The 19,287-nt window shown below is 39.8% G+C and overlaps 1 protein-coding gene across 1 annotated transcript in view; it reads left to right on the top strand.

Moving 5' to 3' along the window:
• LAMA2 (laminin subunit alpha 2) overlaps positions 1 to 19,287 on the top strand; it is a 535,204-nt gene that overhangs the window by 290,133 nt on the left and 225,784 nt on the right. Inside the window, exons 14-16 of the mRNA XM_072996866.2 lie at positions 1,111 to 1,322; positions 4,439 to 4,549; positions 9,803 to 9,914. Of these exons, the coding sequence (XP_072852967.2) occupies positions 1,111 to 1,322; positions 4,439 to 4,549; positions 9,803 to 9,914 (435 nt within the window). The remainder of the gene's footprint in view (positions 1 to 1,110; positions 1,323 to 4,438; positions 4,550 to 9,802; positions 9,915 to 19,287) is intronic.

Here is a 19,287-nt window from a genome sequence, read left to right as displayed (position 1 = left end):
TTTTAAAACCGCATAATATTTAGCTGAGTGGTTTAGCTATTTGGCTGTGGAGCCAAAGATTGGGAGTAGAACCAGCCTGTGCAGCCTTGGGAGAGCTGCACAGATTCAGGGCACCCTCAAAATAAAGGAAGAGCAAACCACTTCTGAGTACACTCTCCCTGGAAAACTCTGGAAAGGGTCACCACAAATCAGAATTGATTTGAGGAACATTTGTTATTGTTGCTGTTGTTACATGAGGAGAGAAGCATGTTGGATGTGCCTCACCATTATAATTTTGCTCATGTGAGAAGTCATGGGTCCAAAGCAAAACCCCTGTTCAAGCATTCCCTTTTACTATTATAATGATAAAAATGCACCATCTGGTTGTTTCTGACTGATAGTGACTTTTCTCTGGGTTTTCTAGCTAGAAAGTATTCATAAGTGAATTATCATTCCCTTCTTCTGGGGGTGCCCTGGGACTGTGCAGCTTGCCCAAAGCTACATACTGTAGTCTGCCTTTTCTCCTGGGAGACACATTGGGGAATCGATCTCCCGACCTCTGGCTCCACAGGTAAAATACACAAGTGACTGAGTTATGCAACCTTTTAGGATTGAGTAAACAGAGCAAGAAATAAATGTTCCAGAGTGCCCCTTCCATCATTAATTTTGCTCACAGGAAAAATAATGAACCTGGAAATCTCTCTCTCTCTCTCTCTCTCTTTTTTTTTTATATATATTTGGAGGGTCTTCATGTGAGCCAGAACTCGCGTTTTCCAGAGTTCTGACTTCCATGAGGACCCTCTACATGTGAAAGAGTTTCTTTCGCCTCTTCATAGCCGTTGCTTTTCATGTAAGCAAGTGGCAACTGAGGTGACAGAGCTAGAGTGGATGTTTATTTAATTCTAATGCTGAACACCTGAATAAGGTCCCACAAGTTGTATTTAAATTGCGTTGTTCCATCATTATTCAAGTTTCCACACTGGTATTCCTATCACATTCTGAGTAGTCTGTCAGGTGCATAAAAGTGTCTAGCAGGATATATTTATGCCACAGCGTTGTGTTCCCTGTATGGCATCATGTGTTGCTTCTCTGAAATGTCTGCACCCATAACTTTTTTTATATAATTACTAGGGAAGTGGCTTCCGAATCAGTACCTCACAAGAGGGAATTCACCTAAATCCGTTTGAAGAGCACACGGAAGAAGTGTTGCTGAAACACAACTTATTTATGCTGCACGGGACTGGCACTCCGGTCAGCAGGAGGGAATTCATGGCTGTGTTGGCAAATATAAAGAAACTCCTCATAAGAGCAACATACAGCTATGGGATGAATGCCATCTACAGGTAATTGCTGAGATTACACTTGATCAGCTGCAAAACAGTGAAATAATTTTCTTTGTTCAGAAGTTTTATTGAGGAGGTTGATCTCCATTTTTCTCCACGTCGTCTTCATTTAGCTTCAGACCATTTTGCTTTATGGAACAATACTACTACTTTTTTTTTCAGTGCCAAATACAACAGCACAGAAATGTCACAAATATTTTGAGAACCAAAGGTTTTAAAAACCATTTCAATAGAAATTAACCAGTTCCTGACTCAGAGGTAATTTTGATGTAACAAAGAGGTGTGAAAACAGATAATTACACAAATAATGTACAAAGAAAAATATTTATTGCACTATTTATGCGTTAGTACATTCAGTTTCTCTGTCATTCAGCTTCACATATCTTAATTAAAATACAGTGCAATAAAGGGAATAGCAATACGCTTGTATGCGAGCATTTCCCAGAGCCTGGCTGTTGATTTGCACTGAGTTTTCTAACTCTTTTAGTGCCACTAACTATATTACCAATACCTTTATACAAAATGGCAAACAAATTGAATATCACTACCAAATGCCCTTTTATTAGGGATCTTGTTTCAGCAGTTCTGAACTGGCTTGCTCATAAGCAGGGAGTGGGTCATGGGAAAGGTACTGTACCTCCTATGCAATGTTGGTGTAAACCTTCTCTGCTGAGTCTATAAGCCGCCACTGCTCAGAAGTAATGCCTTCAAATTAAGTTGAATTTATTTCCATGTGAATGATTGTATAGGATTGCACTTTTGTGCCATTTAAAAATAGATGGTTTCCTTGAAAGCATGTACAGTTTGCTTGTCTATGTCACTGAAGTTTTCCAGAAGAGATTTGCCAGCTTCTAATTACCTCATCCTTAACTGGATAGCTTTTGTTTGTTTGTTTGTTTGTTTTGTTTAGATGAGAAGGGCTATGTTGGTTGAACTCTGGGACAATTTCTGGGAAATGAACTGTTGTTTTGTACCTCTCATTCAATCCAGCATCCTCACCTTCAATTTGATACAATTCAGCATCAGGTTTCATTCTCTCTACCTGCTTTGCATTAATGTTTTGCTTCCCAACTCTTATTACTCATCAGAAGTACAATTAGACATAGAAAGGCACTTTTTTTTTCAGATGGATGAAACAACAGTTGGGTTTACCATAGCATTCCCACCTTCATTAGGACATGTAACTTGGTGACTTTGCCTGGGTACGAAATGTTGCCAAGTCTTAATCACCACCATCACCAGCATTGTCATTTTAGAACTACAGAGCTGGAAGGGATCCTATGGATCATTGAATCAATGAGGCACAGTAGGCAATCAAACCCCCAACCTCTGGTTCCAGGGCCAGAAACTTCAACCACAAACACCCTTTCTTTTCATTTGATTAAACAACTCAGCTTCCTTTCATTCCTGTGATCTTATCTTCTTCAACCCTTTTATATCATATTATGATAGTCTAATCTCTCTTAAAAACTCTTTTGCCGGTGTAGCCCAGTGCACTGAAGTGTAATCTTATGCCTGGTGACCTTTCACTTCACACCATTTCCAGATTCCTTACCATTAGGTCTGTCCATGGCTTTACACCAAGTTCTTCTTTGTTTTGCCTGTTTCTTCATGTGTGCCCTTCATGTTGAGTATCTGCCATCCTCATTCATCTCAAGGTCTCAAGATTTCTCTGTCACCTCTGCCTAGGCCCTTAATTTTTCTTTTGTGCATAGAATGTGCTTTTCAAGGACATGTACTGTTCTATGACTTTCAACATCTTCAAAAACCAGTTCTGACTGTTCTTCTGTAACATCTTCTTCTGCAGTAACAAACGTGTTACTGCAGCTCGTGTGAGACATATTGCACCAAAGGAATAATGTAAGTAATTCAGGGTAAATATTTTGAGTAAATCAAGAAAATTGTACTTAAAGCATCTAGCATTGTGTTGAAGACTGCAATTTCTATATGAGACGGCTTCTTCAACAGTGTGTGCCAAGTTTACACAATAGCTTTTTTGTGACTGTGGAGAAATTCAATAAATTCTCTCCATGCAATTTATGCCCCACCACATGTACAAAAGAAGATCTAGCAGATGGCCAAGATAATGCTATTGAAGTAGCCTATTTCTGGTCATAGTCTAATTGCCTTAAATTTTTAATTAATTTTTAATTTTACCTATATTTCATATACATCTATAATTTTAATTTGTTCAACACTCTGATTTGAATAAAGAAAGAGCAGTGTCCCCAGTGGCCATATTTGCAGTTGTAGCAATAATGAAAATTATTTTCTAGAAGACCTTCCACTCCCATCCAGAAAGAGCACTACGGCCAAGATAGACTTCAATAGCTACTACATCTCTATATGTTCCCTGTGAAACATTGTCTTGCTCACAGTATATTATGAAGCTTATACATATAAGCCATTTCATGTCACTACAACCAACCTATACTAATGGAGTTTAATTTTCTTAATGTCAGTGCGCCTCTTTTCCACTTCCAAGTCTATACAAACCTTTTGTTTTTTCTGTAGCTCTAGCAAAACATTCATAGTGGGTCTATTCTGTACTGTATTGAGTAAAGATAAATGAATGGACAAATGTGGAATCATGTCTGCTGACTTTGCTTCCAGCCCTTAGGCTGTGATGGGTCTATCACTGTAAAATGAATCCCCCACAACCATGGGCCACCTCCTCATGTACGTGTGCGTATCTTGACGCAAATAGGCTCGGTACACCCAAATCTTTATTTTTCACTTTTTCAAAGTGTAGATCATATATCAAATCCTGTGTAGTGGGTACATCCCTCCACCTTGTAGATGTAAATCTTGTTGCGTATTGCTGTATTCTCTTTGCAGAGAGATTTCACTGCATGAACCCACTCCCCATCACCAGGAAAAGTTGTTGCATTTCTCGAATGATTCTTGGCTATTTTTTCCTGGATAAAATGCCATATTGCTCAAGTTTGTTACAATATTTGCAGAAAATGACATATTTCCTGTGCAGGGTGGACCTCGAAAGGACAGAATAAAAGTTAAGATGCACTTGACTGTTGCAAGTCCTGGGCAGAATGTATCTTTCCTAGACATGATTCAAGGAGATTAAGCTATGAAGAATTTGTTCATTTTCTATACAGTACAAGAGGAATAAAGAGGAAAAAGAAGATTGGGGTCTTATATTCTTGGGAAGCCAGGAAATCTCACCAGTATAACTGGGGATGGGAATTTCAGCAGGCAGTCTCAATATGGTGAGTCCAGAAGAATCCTAGAGAACAAATTCTTATCACATCCCCACTCCGCATAAAGGACTGTGAACTGCAGGAAGCTTGTGCTGGCGTTAACAAGCTCCCTGCAATATATCCATTTGGCCTGTGTCAGGATATGCAAGCATATGTATTTGTTCACTCTCCTCCATTCTGAAAGTCAGAGAAAGTCAGACACGGAGAAAGAAAGCAGTAGAATGGAAGCAGAATGAAAAGGAGAATTTCTGTTTCATCGTATTCACACCAGAGTCCATGTTGGAGCAATGCAATTCCAATCCCTGTTGTGGAGGGAGAGATAGAGAGGGAGGGAGAGAGATTTCCTGATATATATCAGGAGATATATATATCTCCTGATGAAACAGGAATTCTCCTGTTTAATATATATATAATTCCAACAGCCAACCAGCAAACCCCCTGATATATCAGCCAAAATAGTACATCCCAGAACCAATTCAATGTCTTGGAAATTATTAAAAATATAGAAAATCTGGAATGATGAAAATGTTGAGGGGAAAGAGAACATCTAACTGTAATCACTAGGTCATTCTTTGCTTGATGTGGATCTCTTGGTAGTAATCAAGAAGTGATTGAAGCAATAAACTTCCCAGTGTTTTCATGACCAACTGCAACAAAGGTCTCTTTAGTCCATGTGATATTGAGAAGTGTGATGGGTCAGGATCTGTGTAGCCAGTGTTCACATTTCAGCACCTAGTAAAATCTGGCACTATGTACTGAGCGGAACTGTGAGATAATGTTGCATGAAATGTAGATGATGTGACTCTAAAGCTTTCCAGCAGTATTGCACATTGGTGCTGATACAACAATTAATGTGATAGCAGATTGTAAACTGTGCAGCTATGGCTTCAGATGCTACATCCTCTTTTAATTTTGTTTTCATTTAGGAGTCAATGGGGTCTGCTACACTTGTCATACTATTAAATATTTGGTCTACATACTTGAATTTCTCAAGGATCTCTGAGTTCTTGTGTTCCATTACAGCCAACATTATGCACTTTAATGTCTGCAGAATGGCACAGAGCAATAGAAAACACTACATTGAAGTGGGGAAAATTTCACTTCAGGTTTTTTTTCAGTGAATAAAAACTGTTAAATGCATTAAAATACCATTTACCAAATAGCAGAACCTAATGAAAATTGGAACTGCTCAACGAATATAAATGTGGAATACTGTGGAGTGAAATGTTCTGTGTGTAACTCTTTCTCATTGTCCAAAATTATATTACAAAGCACTAGGCAGTGCCAGTGTGATTCAGTGGACAAACTGGATAAGAAGGACACTGGGAAATTTACTTATCTTTACAGATGCAAGAATTTGCATATGACTTTTAATAATCTTTGTAATCTTTTCATAGATTTGTTTGGTGACATCTCAAATTAAACCCTATGTAGGTATGTACAGTGGTGCCTCGCATAACGTTTTTAATTGGTTCCAAAAAAAAAACCTTATGCGAAAAAAACTTTATGCGAAACACCATTTCCCATAGAGATGCATTGGAAACCGGTTAATCTGTTCCAATAGGCACGGATTGCCGTCCTTAAGCGAAAAAACCCATAGGAAACATCGTTAAATGATACAATGTATCCTCCATTGGAATGTATTGTAGCTGACTCAATAGGTTTCAATGGCTTTGCGAAGTCAATTTTTGCAAAATTAAGTGTGTCATAAAAGGGTCAAAAATGGTTTTAAATGCTTGGATTAGCTTCTGCACCCTTTAAAACGGATGCAAAAGTTAATTTGGCTTTGATCTGACTTTTCGTTAATTAATGGTGAATTTTTTTCCCCCAACTTTTGACAGCTGTCAAAATCTGACAGCTCCATTATTTCCTATGGGGGAAGAAAAAATTCACAAAAAATTAATGAAGACTCAGCAACTGTTCTAAATTCTTGGGTTCGTTAGAGGACCCCCTAAGTTGTGTGCAAACCTGATTTGGCTTTGATCTGAACTTTCGTTAATTTTTTGTAAATTGTTTTCTCCCCCATAGGAAAGCATGGAGCTGTCAGATTTTGACAGGTCCATTGGTTCCTATGGGCCAAAAAACAAAAATTCACAAAAAATTAACGAAACGTCAGATCAAAGCCAAATCAGGTTCGCACATGACTTAAGGGGTCCTCTAACGAATCCAAGCATTTAGAACCGTTTTGGACCCTTCTAAGACACTTTTTAAATTGAAAACAAAAAAAACGTTAAGCGAAGCAGGGGACCTAAAACCAAAAACGTTAAGCGAAGCATGGTCCCAAAAACGCTATGCGAAAATCGCCCATAGGGAAAAACGTTATACGAAGCACAATCTGCCTCTGAAAAAATAAACGTTAAGCGAAAAAAACGTTAAACGAAGCAAACGTTAAGCGAGGCACCACTGTACTGTAAAGGCAATATTGGAAAGGTGGAAAAATTCTGAAAAGGATCTGGAATGTGTTTGTTCCTTTTAATGCCATCTATGGCATATTTGCAAAATGAAAAGGAAGGCTAGTGTCTGAAGAAGTGGACTTGTACACGAGGCCTCACATTAAAAAAGTGTGCTGGTTTTATACTGCCCCATAGAGCTTAAAGCACTCTCTGGGCAGTTTACAAGTTAATTATGCAGGCTACACATTGCCCCCCCCCCCCCCAGCAAGCTGGGTACTCATTTTATCAACCTTGGAAGGATAGAAGGCTGAGTCAACCTTGAGCTGGCTACCTGGGATTGAACCCTGGGTCCTGAGCACAGTTTTGGCTGCAGCACAGCAGTTTAACCACTGCGCCATGAGGCTCCTTAAAATGTAGCAGTTAGTCTTTAAGGTGCCACAACATTGTGGGATTTTTTGCCAGATTTCCCCTCCAGTGGCTGACAGGAGGGAAGGTGACACCTTCACCATGTTGCTAAAATGGATTATAAGAGAGTGGTCACTGTAGATGAAGGAAGGCATGGTGTGATTTCAATGACAGCAAAAGGGAAATTGTCTGGCTTGCTGTAAAGCCCAAAGGAGACTAAAACCATATACAGTGGTGCCCCGTATAGCGAGGTTAATCCGTTCCGGATTAACCCTCGCTATACGGAATCATCGCTAAACGGGTAGGGGAAATGTATTGGAACGCATTAAACTTCGTTTAATGCGTTCCAATACCTTTGTTACTTACCCGTTCAGCGAGGATTCCAGGTGCCGGCAGCCATTTTCGCGCCTTTGCTAAGCGAGGGCAGGGCGCGAAAACGGCTGCCGGCAGCCATTTCCGGGCTTCCGGCGGCCATTTTGGAACCGCCGATCAGCTGTTCGGCAGCTCCAAAATGGCCGCCGCAATACCCGATCTTCGCAATGCGGGTTTTCCCCATTGCGACGATCGGGTATGTTTCCGTATAGCAATCCCGAAAAAGGGATCGCTATACGGAAACATTGCTATACGGTGCACTCGTTAAGCGAGGCACCACTGTATCTGATCTGTTTATCCCTCAATTTATCTACCGCCTCTTCTACTGATTTATCCCTTGCATTTATTCTTTCCATTTTTCCAAGTGGACCCTTTCTCCTCAGTAGACCTTTCTTCCTGAGCTGACCTCTGTCAAGAGAGATTTCTGACAGTGGAATGTGTGCTCTTGACTGTCTCAGTGGGTCTACCCCTGCCTTTCGTCTTGAATAAAGATGTACCAAATCCTTGCAGTTTCTCTTATTGCAGATAAAAAAAGCAGCACATCAAGATACCACCTTGAAAAATACTTAACTGCTGTAAGATTTTTTTTCATTCATGCATGAGAGCAAAAAAATAAATAAAAAAACCCCAGCAAAGTCAGTTTTTAACAGAAAAAGTACTTCTGTGACTTAATTGCAAATATCTTGAAATGCCAAAAAAAAAACCCTCACAAAACTCTTCTGATCGTGTCCCATGGGGAGAACATTTTTGAAATATTTTGTTCTGTCCTTCATCACTACTCTTGAGATCTCAGTGAGGAGACAGAAGAGGAAACACAGCTGTATTTGAGTAGAATCAAAGAGGTTGTGGGTCACTTGACTAGGGAATGGTAGGTTCCAAGTATTCCTGTGAAGTGTAATGGGGGCAGAAGAAAAAGAACTAAGCATGTCTCTTTCACAGTCCTTAAGAAGGACTAGATGGTTTAAAAGTTATTCAGCTGTAGGGATGCTGTTTTTGGTGTTTTTAAAATCAAGCATGCATTTATTCTATCCTATTTTTACTATCACCACCTCGTTAAATACAAATACAAAATCCCATGCCTTTTAAATCCATGCATACTTTTGCATATTTTTATTTGCCCTTTCTAGCTAATATACGCATTCTTGCAAATACTGTCTCCTAATATATATGCCTTTTGTATTAATATATCGTTTTCCAGAATATTTGCATTTCTAAATATAATTTTGATGGAAAAGTAATTGCATTGTAACATTATGAGGAGCCCAAAGGCCAAAGGATGGGTGTATTCTAGTTTATGTGTGGAGATGCCACACATAACCCAGGTCTGTTCTTACTGAAATGGGAACCAAACATGTTTTCCCCTTCCTCTTCTTCCCCACTTCTGCTGCAAAAACAAACTGCTGTTAGAGTAGAGTAGTTCAGTGCAATGTAGCTTCAGGGAGCTATGTAAACTGGTTGTCCCTCCGTACTATATGTATCTTCATACAGCTATTATCAGATCAAAGCAGGTCTGTGAAAAATTCTTTTGTTATTTTTCAGAACACAAAGAAAGTACCCTTTTTTGTCAGTTTCCTTTTACTAGATAACATATGGGATGCTAGAAGTGAAAAATGATTCCCTTTATTTCTCTTGTAGAATTTTTTTAAAACTTTATGTACTAGTCTGTTTTCCACAACCAAAGAAATGTTAAGAAGTTGTGTATGTGTATGCGATGAAAATTACAAAACACTTTCTGCCTAGGAAGAGAGGAGTTAGTGCTTGACAGTTTCTTAGCTCTAGCCTTTGAGAAACAGCCTACTTCTGTGTGTACTTCCAACTGAAAAAAAGATATACAGATTGCAAGCTAACCCCAGACCTGCTACTGTGGATGCACTTGTGACAGCTTCCCTTTGTGAGCCTGCCCCACTAGAAACATGAGTATTATCAAGAGAAAAGCCACATCTGGAATGAGGGAAAGGGTACTTGAAACAAACAAATGGTTGCTGACAATTTCAACAGTAAAGTATCCCCTTCCTCCCATCCCAGTCTCCTAGGAAAAACTCTCTAAAGATCAACTTCCTAGTAATCTGTGTATCTTATTCTTACACCATAGGCTGAGTGATGTCAGCTTGGAAGCTGCTGATTCCTCTTCCACCGGACAAAAATATGCATCTGCTGTTGAAGTTTGCCACTGTCCGCGAGGGTATTCTGGGACCTCCTGTGAAGTAAGCATCTTAATGGAAAGAAATTTGTTTATCTCCAGTTGACTGATGTATCTTAAATTCCAAAACCAATGCACTGCAAGTGGGTTGACAAAAGAATACCAAGGGGACAGTCTCTTTCAAATGAAGCCACAGAACAGTCATGTTCATGTCTACTTCAGAGTCTCAATGGCCACATTCAGACATCACAAGAAACTATTGTTTTCCCTGGTATCATCTAGTCTTCTCCCCTTTCTATGTGTGGCTACAAGGAGAAATTTGGACTCAAATTCTCCTTTCTTTTTTGAAACCCCATGCAGCCATGGCAGCTCTAGTCCAACTCAAGAATAATACATAGCATGTATGCATTTTCACCCTCCGTTCCTAAATTAAAAATGTCCTCACTCCATCTATTTCAAGCTGGTGTTCACACAAAGCTGCTTTTCCCTTCAATGTAGCTTTTGATGAAACTTTGTCATAGGAAACATTATTGGATGGAGTGGGGAGAAATAGGAAAGGACTGGGTCCCCTTCAGTCTGATGAAGAGGAAGAAAATTCTATGAGTTTTAAGGGGAAAGTGCAATTTTATCTAGTTTGGCCTATAGACGACAGCATTAACAATTTTTGAAATCACTGTTTAAAGTGGTCATTTTAAATCCTGTGTCAGTTGTCATCCTTGGGACCAAGCTGTAGAGAAGAAGGGAGGAAAAATTATTTGTGAGATGGTGGGGAAAATGAGCATGCATTACTATATTTGGCTTCCGCTGTTTTTTACCCCATCTGCATCACATCTGTATTCATAAAAATATTGTACTGTATGCTTTAGGAAATGAAGATTCTCATCTGTTCATCCTTCATTGGGTTGCATTTAAAGTCCTGATATAACTTTTTCTTACAATAGGAATCATTCTGAAATTAATCCCATTACTTTGAAAAGGAATTTTGCTGGTTAAACTTCCATGGCTCTAGAGGCTAGGGTGTTGGGATTAACCACAACATGATTGGAACAAAAATGCCCACAACTTTATTAGTTACAGCTGCCACATCTCTGGCTCTAGCATGGAGGAGAGATCACACATTAGGTGACTAACAGCATGGACATTGTGGCTCCACTTGGCATCTGGGACTGAAGGGCGTTGAATAGCCTGTGAGCTGGACATACATATACAGTAAGACCGTGGTATCTGGGGGGGATTGGTTCCAAGCCTTTCTGCAGATGCCAAAAAGTACAGACATAGAAATTCTATATATAGCATAGTCTCTGGTTCCCTCTAGTAGCCAGTTCTGGTAATATACTTTGGAATATAATTTTTTTAATTTGATATTTAATATTTTCAAGCAGCCGACAAATCAAATTGCAAGTACTGATCCCACGAATATCATGGTCCTACTGTAGTTTCTGTGTACCCACTCTCATAGAAGGGAGCATCTCTGCGCCATGTGATCCTCAAACTGGATCCATCCTCATGCCTCAAAACCACTTCCAGCAAATGAAGAAAAGTATACTGCCACTGCTCAAATCAATTAACAATCACACATAAAGGAGGGAGATTGGTGGTTGAAGAGCAAAGGAAGACTGCAACCCTTTAAATCCTTCCCAGACAGTTCAGAATGAAAATCCTTTCAATCCCCCTTGATTGCTTTTTCCATCTTTTTCCACATCTAGGATAGTTGCCCCATTGATTTGGAATAAGGACGGGCCAATTTCTTCAGCAGGCACAATTGTCCCCACCCTGCCACCCACTAGTTGAGAGCACATCTGCACTGGTTCTTTCAGTGAGAGCTGGTGCAATATAAATAAGATCACTTGAAGCTGGGGGGAGGACATATCGACCTCAAGCAACCTTCTGTCTTCTTCTGTTTTCAGTTGAACACTTCCCCTGCTCCTCTGCAGAGGGTCAGGTGAAGTGAAATTGCTATTTTTGCCTATGCTAGACTGTCACTGATACACTGAATCACTTAAAATATTGTTTTTTTCTTTGCCTTTTGTGTAGTGCCAATTAAGAAATTGTCTGCTGTCTAGGTTTATTAAGCCACTTCACAGTAAGGAAAATTCAAGCTGGAAGGAGCACTGCCAGCTTTGAGAGCTGCAAATCTTGATCCAGAGATTGCACACACTGGGAATGGATTAAACTTGAGTACACCAACCCATACTGAAAAAAGTAGAAGTCTCAGACAAGGGCTCAAAAAGGTGTGAGTCGGGTGCCCTGACAGCAAATTGCTCCACTCTAATGATTATGTTGTGTGCTTGCCAGAAGAAGAAAAAAGAGGAAACCAATCTGCCCCTAAATGCACCAATAAGTGGGACAAATGCCTAGCTCAACAAGCTTTAAAATTCAGTGCCCAGTTGTCTTGCTAAATTTTGTCACCAAACTGCAAAAAGCCCTTAGAAGGAACAGGAAATACATGCTGTAAAAGAGACTTTCTCAAACTGCAAAAGCCTCTCTGAGTTGAACATTTCTTATATTTCAAAGGTCCTTTCACTGTTTCGTACTTAAATTTGGTGGCTGAGTTTAGAGGGACTGGCGGTTGCTTTTGTTCACAGGCTGTATGATGCCCACTCCTGGTTTAGAAAATGTAGTGTTGTTGAAGGTCACAAATGTAACATTTCCATATTTTCTTCCTATTTCTATCTCACATATACTCAGAGTGAGAGCACATATGCTTAACTAATTTGCAAAGGCATTGCTCACGGTGGCTTGAAATGCAGAAATTTTCAAAACCATGCCTCTAAGGAAGAGCTTTAAATCACAAAGATGTTCTGTTTCACAAGACTATAAACAATATGCCATTTATACAGGCACTCTGGGCATTTACTTGTCAGCTCTCTTTTCCTTCAGAGCACACCATGATTGTATATATGCTATTAAGGGTTATATCCTTAATTCATACATTCTCTCTTGTTCCTCCTGTTGAAAATAAGAGGGAAAAAAGATTTCTAGAAATCTTTTTTAAACAGACATGATTTGGGGGAGGGGGAGAAAGTAATGTGTATACTATGTGTAGTGATTATTTATCTTGTGTGATATAGTATACTGCAGTAAATTATTTAGTTATTGTCATTTGCAATATTGTTGGATGAGTGCCACTGATGGGAGCTGCCTTTTGTGACTCTGGGGTACACACACAATACAGTGCAATCATATGCTTCCCAGATGCATACAGGAAAGCCTTCTGATGCCCTCATTCCCATCGTCCAGGCAGATCCACCCAAAAGGATTTTGCTCATAGTGTAGTATACTTCTATATGGGTTTTATTTTTAGGTATGTGATTAAATTTATATTCTGCCTCTCTCCCCAGACTGGGACTCATGGGAGCCCAAGGACTCCATGGCAGCATGTATAAAAAATCATCCGTACTATTCTAAAATTAAAATAACATTAAACATTATGTTTAAAAATCCAGTGGTTTATCTCCACTGCATTGCATTGCTTCTGCAGAAATCAGCAACTCTCCCTTCTTCATGTAGCCTTCAAGCATCCTAAAATCCTTTCCCAGAAAAGAACGACAGATGGCTGCATCAGGAGGGGAGTGGGAAGAAAATCTCAATTTTAGTGACACTATATACCAAATTATACTATTAGATCTTGAGCAAAAATATAATGTAAACATTAGATGATGACAGTGTTATACTATCTTCCTTTTAAAAAAACTACAGGCACTAAGATAAGCAAACATTGGCTGAAATCTTTACACCAGGCCACAAGAATGATGTCATCACCTAGCTACATGATTCTTTATTTCAATTTAATTTATAGCATTCTCACCCATTTCAGGTTCCAAGGTCCTCTAGGGATCCCTTTTGTTCTGGCAAAGCCTTTGGGAGCCTCAGGACAAGAAGGGAACCTTTTATATCAGGAAAGCTCTGCTAGTGATCTGGCAGCAATTTTTTTAAAAAATGAAAGTCCCCCCCCCCCCCCGTCTTCCTGAGGCTCCTACATGTTTCTCCAGGACAAAGGGTCCCCTAGGGAGTCACAGAACCTGAAGGGGAAATAGGAAGTTTTAAATTAAAATAAGATAAAGAGTAACATTGCCAGACAATGTCATCCTCATTGTGTGACATAAAGTTATGCCAACTGGATTTCAGCCATTCTTTGGAGTGTGGTATGTTTTACATCATCAGCAAGAATTCCCTTTTTGGGGGGTTGGGATATAATAAAGCCTCATATTCAAAGGAACACTGCATGTGCAGAATGAGTTCAATTTTACCCAAACACCCAAGCCAGAAAAAGTAAACTGAAACTAGATTAAGTAAAATAAAGCTTGTGTTCTTGCCCTGTGTCATAGAATGCCCACCCCGAGGGTCTGATTTTGTGTACATTTTGCAAAACTAGATCTGTGTACATCTGCCAGATTAAACTGTGTTACTGTAGTGCATGAGGATTAAAAGAATATAACCGCTTGTCACCAGGCAAATGTATTAGATTTCAGTAGCTAGAAGCAAGCTCATCAGAAAGCATCTCCTAACTAAAGAGTGTTCCTAACCACCAGCCTTTGAAGCCTGTTTGTAAAGTATGTACAAACAGAGCAAAGGTGGAATGAAATGAAATGCCATGCTTATTTATTTAAAGTGTTGATGCTTCTTATTTCCCTTGCATTCTGAATCCTATTTTGCCTTTGATGTCAGGAATAGCATATCCACCCTTTTGCCTATGATCAAGAGCTCTGATAGAACCTTCCCTACTAACCTTAGCGCTTTATTTAAGTTATGTCTTAGGAACTGAGAATTTTCCACCTTGAAGTATCATCAGTTTCCTATTGTTCTTTTTTGAAATCTTTCCTTGTTTTCCCATATTTTGGCTCAAGCATGGAGAAGTTTTTACCTTGACCCTCATCAGTTCCTATCTGTTCTCCTTATTAAGGTTTATCCTTCTCCTTATTGAAGACCCTATATACTCTAAGATTTTTTTAACAAGTCCATTTTAAGTATATTCCTGATAACCATAGAAATGACCATTTTGCCCAGGGAAGGTGCATCAAAGAAAACATAGGCATACAGGGTAGTAAATTTTACTTACTTTACTTTACTTTACTTTACTTTACTTTACTTTACTTTACTTTCTTACTTACTTACTTACTTACTTACTTACTTACTTACTTACTTACTTACTTACTTACTTACTTACTTACTTACTTACTTACTTACTTACTTACTTCACCCAAGCACAGATATATGTAGACTATTCTCCTCTGGTACACATGACAGGTGTTTATCTCCTTCTGTATACACATCGACATCCACATGCATGTATATTTGCATGTGTGAGTGTGGGTGCTCAGAACCACATAGGGAAAATGTTGAAGAATGACAGAATGCCTCTTATAGGGCTAAAGGCTATGATCTACCATTTTAAGGCTACTCTCTCCCCTTCCCCCAACCAATCTGTTTTAGGCCCAAAACCTTTTTGTTTTGTTTTGTTTTTTGAAACTGGAAGTGACATTCTAGTCACTGATTAAAGGACCACTTGAGGTCGGATTGTTATGGAATAGCTTTTAATGACAAATCATCCCTGTGAGTTGTGTTTGCAATTTTATTTTAGAGAATTTTATTTTTCACTGTCCCAGGATGGCAAAAATGGAGTCAGACTCTCAGATTTTGGAGGCTCCATGCCAAAGGATAGTATCAAAGGGCATTGATGCACGTCCTAGAGAGAGAGAGAGAGAGGGAGGGAGGGATGGATGGATGGATGGATGGATGCTTCTCTTTGTTCGAGGGAGGAACCCACCAAAGCAGTCTTCTCCGTAATGGTTACATGCATGGAAATTAACTCTTGGGGGCTTCATATTTTAAGCAGAAGGTGGGATCCTTTTCTATTATGTATTTCCTGAACCAGTAAATCTTTAAGTTTTCTAATTATCAGTTTCTAGAGTAGCTTATTTAGTAGAATAAGATTACTACTAATAGTGTTCTGCTATCATAAGTACCAGATAGTCTTACAACTGAAGCAAGCTTTATAATAACTCTTCAATGCAAAGCCCTTTCTGCCATGCATATAATTTATAGACTTGATCTCCAATACCCTCCGTGCACCACACAGAATGCTAATGAAAATATAATGATTTTCATGAATCCATTGGCTGAAATCCTGTTGAGCAGTTATGTAAGAGGTGTAACTTTTAGTGGTGAAATATCATAAGTTAAAAAATCACCATGAGTTTTATCTGTTACATGCTGATCCACAAAGCTCAATATGCAAAAGGTTCTGCCTGTGGAGATTTCTTAATTTATGACAATTTGTTGCTAAAAATTAAACCTTTTGCATAACTGCACAGCAAGATTGTTGCAGGTATTTGTTGCATTTTGGACTGAGCTATACAATAAGGCATTGCTTCTGTGTCTGACCTCCAATGGATGCATCTCTTTTAATCAAAAGTAAGGACTTACAGATCCTGAGAACCCTTTGAATTGTTCAGAGGAAAACATAAGTTTGACAAGAAGGAGAAAATAAACAAGGAGCTTTTTTTTCCCAAGCTGCCATGAAACTTCATTTATTTCCGTAAAAGGTAATTGTGACAAATTCGGCAGTTTTCAGGATTTATGCTACTAAACAAATATGTACTGTATACGATTATCAATGGGCAGACTCTTCATAAAACAGTTTCAAGTGTTCTTGTACATTTTGACTATAATACCAAAAAAGCACCATGACTAACTCTATGCATGCAGAAGGGCTTCTAAGCATATTTCATGAATATTCTCTTTCTCTAATAGTTATTGACTGAGTACTTACAGATGTATGAGGTTATATATACTTACATTTAGACATAGAAGAGTCAGATACAATAAGAGGAAAATGATGGAAGAGATATTAAAAGACTGAAAGATTATTTTGTTCTGTGTGAATGCATGCAATCCCAGCAAATGCTGTGCCCTCTTAAGTACTTTTGAGGTTTGAGATTTATCGTATCTACGTCTTCCCAAGTGTTCCTTGCCTAACAGTAGAGAAATCACCTGGTTCTGACCACCACAGTTGTGCTGGAAGTAAAATTTTGTGAAACATACAGTATGTGAGAACTGCTAGCTTGCAATTTGTTCTAAACAGGAAGTGAGGGCATTTGGGGGAGTCTGATGAATCACACCAGTAAGGTATCCCTTCCACTGAGAACTGCTCATTGATATTACACATTGTACTAAATTATGTTTTTTGAATGGCAATGATTTCCACAGCTTCTAGGGCCCTGTGTTGTTATTGATCCTGCCTATGGGAGGGCTAAAAGTGAGGAAGGGATGTAGGTGTCCCTGTCCCTCAGCCCCTGACCTTCATGAATATAGGGGAAAGTCTGAAGACACAACATCTCATTCAAATGATCACAAGTAGAGATACTGTATTTGCTGGAGAATACGACTACTTTTTTGCCCTGAAAAACATGCCTCCAATTGGGGGGGGGGTCATCTTATACGCCAGGTGCACTTCAGTTGGGATAGACATAGCTGCCCATAGTGGCCTTCCGATGCTCACCCGGTGCCCATAGTAGCCTCCCGATGCCTGCCCACCTCATTCTCCATACCGTCCAGTATCGCGCGGTATCCAGCGCGGCCGCGGCGAGCATCAGCAGTGAAACAGAGGTGGCAGCCTTTTCAACGTGACCAGCCCGTTCTGCTCAGCGGGAAGCAGCGGTGCTCCGGCCTGCCCCTTGTCTACGCAGAGCTCACACATGTGCACTTGTGCACTAGTGCCAGTCACAGGGAGATGCAGGGGTGGGCCGGAGGCACTGCGGTCGCACTGCGGTTGTACAATGGTGACAATGAATAGCACCTTTTATTTGGTGTGTGGAAGGTGTGCGGAAGAGGGGGTAGTATTATACGACGAGTATATAACAAACTCTATATTTTGAGTGGAAATGTTGGAGGGTCGTCTTATATGCCCAGTCATCTTATACGCCGGCAAATATGGTAGGTGTGAACCACAGATTCATTTATCGGCCTCCAATCGGTGCCTATTCAGAGGCAGCACCTGGAGGAGGTGGGAAACTGAAGTCAGACCACTGCCTCCGAATGGCACCCACCAGAGGAAGCAGGGCTTTAGAGCACTGAACGCCTGTTCAGCTGATTAACAAACTGGCACAAACTGCTGAACTGGCGGTTCATGCCCCTCTGTAATCACAAGCAGAAGCATCCCTCAATCCTTCCCGCTCAACCTGTGGAAGTCAAGGTCTGAATGAACAGAGACACTGAAACTGAGTGTGTATGCACACACTTGCCCGCAACACTTTTAACCTTCACGTGAAGAAGCTGAATGTCACTTTAGAGCTGACAATGTTGTTGTTCTTTGGTAAAACAAGAACACCCCAAACATATGTGCACACACCTGCATACGTAGAGTATTTTTCCCCATGAGATTAGGTGGGAAAAACTCATGCAGTTCTCTCTCTGTTTTCTCTGTAAATTTTGTCTTCTACTTCTCATTAACATTTGATCCAAGATAGCTCAGTGGTATTTTAGCTGCGATTAAAGTCTCAAGAAAAGATCCCTTGTTGTCTCTCTTTTTCTTTCTTTCTGTAATTTATCTTCTAACTACTTTGAGTCTATAAATCTCAATATGTGATGCTATCTAATTTCCACTCTTCATTTCTCTGCTTTTATTTTACCTTTTCAGAAGAAAGAGCAAGCTAACTCCTCCTTTAGTCTTACTCCTGCCTATTCGGTTAAGGTCAGTGTGCAGATATCATGCAAGGAAGACACGTTTTCTAGAGGCATATAAGTACTTCAATCTATTCTTTATCCTTGTTGTTTGTTGCAGGGGCCAAAAAAAACCCTAAAAAGAGGGTGCTACGTTCCAGGGAAGGTTAGGCAGATATGCACACAACCCAAAGACATGGGTGAAACCTTTAATATACTGTGACAGAAGAGTCACAATGAGAAGAGCCTCCCTCTGTTTTCACTGGAGGCAGAAGAGCTGTGCTGTTTTGTTTGTTTCCCTTTGTCGTGATTTAGCAGTAGGTTTAAGATGTCATGTTTTGTTTTAATGCTGCTGTTCGATCACTGGCCTGAGCAACAGCTCTTCAAGCATAGAGATGACTTGATGCAGCATGCTCTTCTACAGAACAATATGATGCCGGGTGGATGAAAGGTGTGGGTGGGAAGATGTCTTGTTATCTCACTTACATCACTCAGAGTGGCAGGTTATCTTGACATGTCAAGGTAGCCTGTTGAGAGTTTGTTAACTCTCAGAAATTTTCTGAACTCCAGCCTGAGAAAATGACAGAAAATCACCTCCCCCTCCCTCATGATGGGTTGCATATTGTCTCAAAAGGTCTCTGTGGAAAACTGAGTACTTGGAACCCAGTCTTTGTCTTCCAAATAATTATTTGGTACCTGACCATTGCTTTACCTAGCCCAGTGTCGTCAACTCTGAGTAGCAGCCATGTATCTCCTGCTACACAAAACTATTGTCT

The sequence above is a fragment of the Pogona vitticeps genome, chromosome 1, assembly GCF_051106095.1.
Source record: "Pogona vitticeps strain Pit_001003342236 chromosome 1, PviZW2.1, whole genome shotgun sequence".
NCBI lineage: Eukaryota > Metazoa > Chordata > Lepidosauria > Squamata > Agamidae > Pogona > Pogona vitticeps.
This window is presented reverse-complemented; position numbering and strand designations above follow the sequence as displayed.